Genomic DNA, 6,770 nt, shown 5'->3' on the forward strand with positions numbered 1-6,770 from the left:
CTCTCTGCATGTTGAGAGCGGCTAGATCCAACGCCAACTCAGAGGAGAATTTAAACAGCCTATCCCTCAGCTCATCTGACATCATGTGATCCTGTGTGTTCAGCTTGGCCATGCGACCCACCAGGCCCCTCAGCACTGGGTCCAAACCACCTGAGGAAATCAAGAGATAATTTAATTTAATTAAATTAATTTAAATTTAATAATATCTGTTAAGAGAAGGACTAACAAGTTAAAGATCTTGGCCATACCTTCAAAGACGATTCTCCATGGTGTAAAGAAGGCTTTGTGCAGCAGTGGGCTCGGGTAATCAGGGTGCTCTTTGTACTCTTCATTCAGACGAAACATGAAAGGCTGAACCATCAGATGGGCAAATCTGTAGGCAGCGGTGGCAAACACATTGGAGATGCTTGGGTCCACATCTTCATCATAACCAGGGTAGTCGGAAAGCTGCTTGGTAATGAAGTCTGGACCGACGATGTGGAGTAAGTAATCTCTGAAGGTGATAACCTGAAATACAAAAGATACATTTAGTTAACTGAACAATGCAAGGACATACCATCCATCCCTTCAATCATTAAAAACTGTGCCTCTCTCTAACCTGGAAATATCCTCCCATGATCTTGCGTGCCTCCTGGAAGATCGTCTCTCCGTCCCAGCGGGGGTTAAGCTTGGCCAGAGCACGTGCAAGACGGTTGTGTTCACGCAACAACAGTGTGTGCAAAGAGGTCAGACCAATGTTCTCATTGGACCGCTCGTCACCTTAAAAGTCAGATAAAATGAGGTGGAAAGTGCTGTCAGCCCTGTGCATTGCTTGGAATGAATCTGACACTTTTACAGATTGTGCATCAGAGTTTTTGGTGCCACTTACCAGCCACAAAGCAGGGCACCTCCTGGGCATTACTGTCATTAGTAATGCGGGCTCGTGTGGCACACATGTTGACAGTCATGTCGGAGAAGGGCAGGAGCTCACGACCGTTGTCAGTGTACTCTTTGTTGACCCTCAACAGGCCCTTGTCTGTGGTGAGGTCCCTGAGGAAGCGAGTTTTGGTATCGTCTGCACCATACACCTGGCCTACATCAATGAAAGCTGTAAGAGTGTTCATCTGCTCACGGATATTGCTTGCACCAAAGACATGGCCGGTGTTGCCAGATCCACAAGCTGGTGCTGAGCGGAAAAAGGGGATGCACTTGTCTGAGTTTTTGCCAAAACGGGGGTCTGTCTTGGGAATCTGTTTAGATGACAATAAGCAGTTAGTATCCAGTGTGTGTGTGTGTGTGCGTGTGTGTGTGTGTGTGTGTTCATGTCTTTTCTTGAGCAATGACACTGACCTCAATGGGGAAGCAGGGCTCTGTGCGTTCACAGCTGTGATCACAGTTAATACCGTTACTGAAGGAGCGAATTACAGGGGAGTGAGGAGTGAAGCTCAGGTCGTGATCAGTCCACTGGCCGAAGATTGTCACCAGGTGAGTGTACAGTGGGTCATTTTCCACTTCAGAGTTGGCTGTTTTCAGAATACAGTTGGACACTTCTCTTACCTGTGGACAGGATGCGGACAATGAGCACCTTGGTGAAAGTACAAGTCAGAAAATACTTAATACTTAATGTTCAGTGTGTTGCTGTTCTGTATATTGTTCAGCACTAACAACACTTGTCTTTTCCCACCTCCTCAGGAGCTTTCTCAGATGTCTTTACATTTACTTTCATTCTTTGTACAGTACATAACATACTTTATAGAGAATAGATAGAATATATTACCAAAGGAAGAAGTCGTCTGTTGACTCTACGATCAGGGTTCCAGCCCTTGGGCAGAGAGATTTCATCCTGGTACTCAACAGGGAGCCAGCGGGTGAAAGGTGTGTTGGAGGATCCCCTGCGGGTGTTTATTCTAGGCAAAACAAAATAAAAAATTATTTCTCTTTGTCCCGCATGTGGGTGCATGATTTACAGCATGCACCAGAATATGAGATCACTGCCAGCAGGAATGTTTAGCAGTCACTTAGCTCTTTACATGTTTGTTACTTGTTTCTTTCCAGGTTTGCCAATTAGGTTAATGTTGCCACTTAGCAGTTTCTTCACCTGTTGTTGCAGACGCCGCTCGCAGTGCGAAACTGGTTTAAATTTGGAGTCGTCTTGCAGGAAGGGACACGATGACGGGCAGAGCAACCTGTCAGATCAGCAATGACCTGAAGATCCTCCTCAGTGATCAGATCTGATTAACAGAGGCAATGAATACACATCTTAGCTGTGACTTGGATTCACTTGTATGGAAAATTCAAGGAACCTATTTTGGATACACACCTGTGGCATTGATGGAGCGTTTTTGACGTTTTTCCAAAGACCTCTTGATCAGTTTCACGGCATTGTCCATGTAGTCTGCAGCACGCACAGCGGAGCGGGTTAACCCAGCAGGCTGCTTCAGCAACCGCAGGATGTCTGAAGGATTCGCTGCATTCCTCTTCACGCGATCAATACTCCTGTTGTTTGGAGAGATCAGATGATCGATTCCATGAGCTATCAGATGTTACAGCTTCTGATGATGCCATTTGTTTGTCATTCACTGAATAACTTGTGCAGCAGTTCAGCAGGTTTATACTCACTCTCTTCTGGAGTACTCATAGGCCGAGTCCACTGTGGCCTTGGCTTCAATCACAGCCTTTTCAATGACACTTCTGCTCAAATGAGGTTCTGAATGCAAAAAAACATCTTTCAGTCTGTCTTAAACACAATCCAGCCACAATTCTTAATGTTTCTCAATATTAATGTTTTTCTCCATAGATTACGAAAGTTTTACACATTATTCTTTTAATATACATTAAATATAAACTCAGACGTTCATCTGAGATCTTCTGTATTTATTTTTTTATTTCAATAAAAAATTATGTAGTATGTATGTAAATGTAGTAGTAGAAGACAATAGGAGACTATTTTATACACATTTTTGTATTAATTTGATAGGGATCGTACTCACCAGCATCCACATGGCTTTGCAAACACAGGCAAAGACCTGCAGCTATCAGGCAAAAAACCCACTTCATCTCTGAAAAACAAACATAGTCCTGTCACTGATCAAAAAACGCATACTTATACTATAAACTATAAAGATATATACGAAAGTGTATAGTTGCCTGAATGTGAACTACAACTACATATATACTATGGTGTGAAGAAACACCATATGAAGTTATAGGTATAAAGTAAGTTTGATCACAGTACCTGTCATGTCCTGCAAGTCCCAGTTTAATCTACGAGCTGCAGTCAGGAGTCGGTGCCATCCACAATAGTTTGTCCTATTTATACGTTTAGTACATGTGGCAGGAGACACCCCTTGGCAACACCTAGGGTATGTATATATAATTGCCAAAATAAATAACCATGTTGTTCAACAGGAACCTAAATGCTCCACTGCCAAGAATTTCACCAAGCAACTCACAAAACCCTGTCAACCAAAATGAATCCTTGATGATTCAGCTTTGTGAACAGTGGCCATATTTTCCACTGAGAGACTGAGAGAAAGGAAGAGTTTTCCAATTTTTTTTTAATTTCTATCAAACAAACTAAGTTTGACATTTTGAACAGATCAAACTTATTTCTGCCCACATAGGCTCATTTTCCGAACCAGCTCACTATTGTTTATTGTGAGTACGTGATTTTGCCTCTCTAGCCAACATCTCCACCATCGATTTATCAAGATCCTTCTCAGTACCCTCAAGTTTCTGTCATAATTCTATTACATCTCAGGTACTATACTGAAGTCCAATAAAAAAATATGCTAAACAACCTAACACTAACAAATACTAACAATACACTACTACATCACAGTACAGTATTTCAGGTGCAAAGGATTTCTTGGTTTAAAGGCTTTTGGACACACTTTTCTTTCACTTAACTTCCTACACTATTTCTAAATAACTCATGGAGCAACATACAATCCTCCCCTATCAGGTCCACCCAGAAAAGTATGCAGCTAATCAGTTACAGTTCAGACTGCTTCTGCCTGCAGAGGAGAACACACAATACACGTAGAGCAGCATAATAGCTTTTTGTATCCATTGCATTGTTCTCTGCTATCATCACTTGAGTTGTTCTGCAGGGCACCACTAAAACCTTAAGTGAAGCAGCTTTTAGCTCTTTTGCTCCAAGTGTAGAGAAACTAAACTCCTTGTAGAGAACGTAAACTGACTATGTTGGGTTTTTATTGTCTTTTAGACATTTGTTTTGTTTCAACTATTTGAATTTTCATATTTGTTGTTAATTCTAATGTTATATCTCTGTGAAGTCTTTATTTATATGTATTTAATTCAGCACTTTGCATGTATTTGTCTCACATTCTAATTGACCTGAACTATAATGCATGAATATCTTAATTGTGAAGTTTGATGGATTGGTCATTATCAGTTACTAATCAAATTTTTATGCAAAATCTTTTTTTGATTTTTATTTGTGACACTTGAATTTTATAGAGGGGGGAGGCACACATTTCAGGTTTTGCTAACTTTTATTCAATGTTAACTTATATTTATCTTCTATTTTATTTTACTTGTTTTTATTTGTTTTATGTCTTCTGTAAAGAACTTGTAATTGCCTTGTTGTTAAAAGCTCCTATACCAATACCCTTCCCTTGCTTTGTTTTTAACAATAGTAGGGTTAGGGTTAATGTCCAGGGCCACTTTAAAATTCAAACAAAAATGTTTTAAGTAAAAAAATGTAAAACTCAGTGACTCAAAATGTGCATGTGCTTGTTATGTTTTACGTGATATTAGCTACTGGAAAAAAATAACAGATCATTTCCCTGTTTTGGAAAGCTCTTTACACATTAACAGGTTTCCTTCAAGCCAAAAATAGCATCATTCAGAAACAATAGGCAGAGCTGACTTGGTATTCATTCAGGCATTCAGGCCACAACTGGTTTTGTCACTTGAAAGCATGATAAGCTAGTGAAAAAGATGTCTGTTTATGTGCATGTCACTTAAAAATGTAAAGTGTGAAGAAACAGAGCACAAAATAATAAATAATAATATTAGTTAATAGTTTATTTACTTCATTTTGTTAAGATGACCTTCCAAATTGAATTAAAATACTTCATAGTCAGTGGTTGTTTTTATTGTTATGTAAGTTGGTGATCTGACTGTGGTCAGTAATTAGTCAACTGTGTGCTCTTTCCTTGTGTCTTACGAACTAAACAATTACAAACCAAACCTACAAACCAATTTGAGTGATAAACTAATCTTTAAATGCTAATCAGCTTTAAAGTTCAGGCTGCAGGTCTATAACACACAGTGTGATATATGTGGAGGTTGAGATCTCTCCGCTGTATATTATCTATCACTGATGAAATGTAAAACAATTGTGTGACGTTCAGTGCTGCTGGGAAAAAAATTTTCTACCTGAGACACCTCCATGTGCTGACTGATAAAGGGTAATTCACAACCACTTTATACTTTTATAAAGGGTAGATCATATGGGAGACATTTCAATTAATTTCTCATTTCAGGTTATGAAGAAGACCTGAAAGAAAGAAATAGCATAAAACATAGCAGGAGAATATCCTGTAATCATTACTTTGATTGTAATTGTCTGTTGACCCACACACTGTCCTCACTTCTTATTAGGGATACAGCTTTTCAAATTTGAACCATCTAACATTAATAAGAGTTTGTACAGTGCACGGAGTGTGTACAGTGTACGAAGTGTCATGACAGTGACCTGTGCTCTTTATAAACACTTGCCCCAACAGATGTAGCCTTCAATAGTCTTCTAACCAGTGTGTGAACTATACCATGGCTTTTTCAACTGTCGTAGGGGTTGGACTGACAGTGACGCACAGTATGCTGACTACAAAAAAGAAAAATGAATAATGGATCTACAAACTGATGATCTGTTGAGTAAAAAGTAGTTTCTGAAAGATTAAATTGGATTGATTAAAGGACATTTGGAAACTATACTTATTTGCTTTCTTGCAGATAGTTGGGAGAGAAGATCGATATCAGTCACATCAGTCCACTTAACATGAAGCCACTGCCAGCAGCAGGTTACCTTAGTTTAGCACACAAACTGGAAACAGGAGTGAAACAGCTGACCTGGCTCTGTTCAACGATAACAATCTATTTACCGGAATCTCTAAACTACCTGTAGGCTTTGATAACCGGTTGGTGGCTCCAGATGTATATTTAGTAAATACATATTTGAACAATTCAAACCAAACTCACTGCTCTAAATAAAAAGCTGCAGGCAACCATATGCTAATTATAGTATCTAAGTATTCTAATATTTAAACTTGCACCAGCTCAGCCTGCAACAATTATGACAAAGAATTTTACACACCATTAAGTCTTATTAACAAGTGCATAGAGTCAAAAACTGTTGACAGTGCAAGTAAAAGTGTGTCAGTGATGTGTGGTTTCATTTCAACATGCATGATCTGCCACAATTATACCCAAACAGAAAACCTAAATATCCCTTTGATGCTCTGAGTCAACACATTTTATACAACTATAAGCTGGTTTACATGCAGTATATCTCAGATTTGACTAACTGAGGTAACAAGGAAGTTCCCCTCAGATTTCAGCCTTAGCGTTTCTTTGAACTATTACAAAGTAAATTAGTAACTTTAACTGTGTTTTGGTTTAGTCAAACATCCTTTACTGCACATAACAGACAAAGGAATGGCAAGAAATGTTGCCAGTTTGTTAATCTGATACAAGTGTCTGCCTCTCTGCCTTTGTTTGGATGTTCAGTGTAAGTGTAGTGTAGTAGTGTGTGTGTGTGTGTG

At 39.2% G+C, this 6,770-nt stretch overlaps 1 protein-coding gene across 1 annotated transcript in view; it reads right to left on the reverse strand.

Moving 5' to 3' along the window:
- LOC118326198 (eosinophil peroxidase-like) overlaps positions 1-3,332 on the reverse strand; it is a 9,001-nt gene extending 5,669 nt beyond the window's left edge. The window contains exons 1-11 of the mRNA XM_035659145.1: positions 3,215-3,332; positions 2,970-3,038; positions 2,599-2,686; positions 2,300-2,475; positions 2,078-2,210; positions 1,757-1,886; positions 1,330-1,536; positions 869-1,229; positions 599-759; positions 249-507; positions 11-150 (exon numbers count right to left, since the gene is read on the reverse strand). Of these exons, the coding sequence (XP_035515038.1) occupies positions 11-150; positions 249-507; positions 599-759; positions 869-1,229; positions 1,330-1,536; positions 1,757-1,886; positions 2,078-2,210; positions 2,300-2,475; positions 2,599-2,686; positions 2,970-3,038; positions 3,215-3,221 (1,731 nt within the window). The 5' untranslated portion in view covers positions 3,222-3,332. The remainder of the gene's footprint in view (positions 1-10; positions 151-248; positions 508-598; positions 760-868; positions 1,230-1,329; positions 1,537-1,756; positions 1,887-2,077; positions 2,211-2,299; positions 2,476-2,598; positions 2,687-2,969; positions 3,039-3,214) is intronic.
- Positions 3,333-6,770: the final 3,438 nt, after the last annotated feature.

Source organism: Morone saxatilis, unplaced genomic scaffold (genome assembly GCF_004916995.1).
Source record: "Morone saxatilis isolate NCDOM2014 unplaced genomic scaffold, NCSU_SB_2.0 Contig16, whole genome shotgun sequence".
In the NCBI taxonomy this organism is placed as follows: domain Eukaryota; kingdom Metazoa; phylum Chordata; class Actinopteri; family Moronidae; genus Morone; species Morone saxatilis.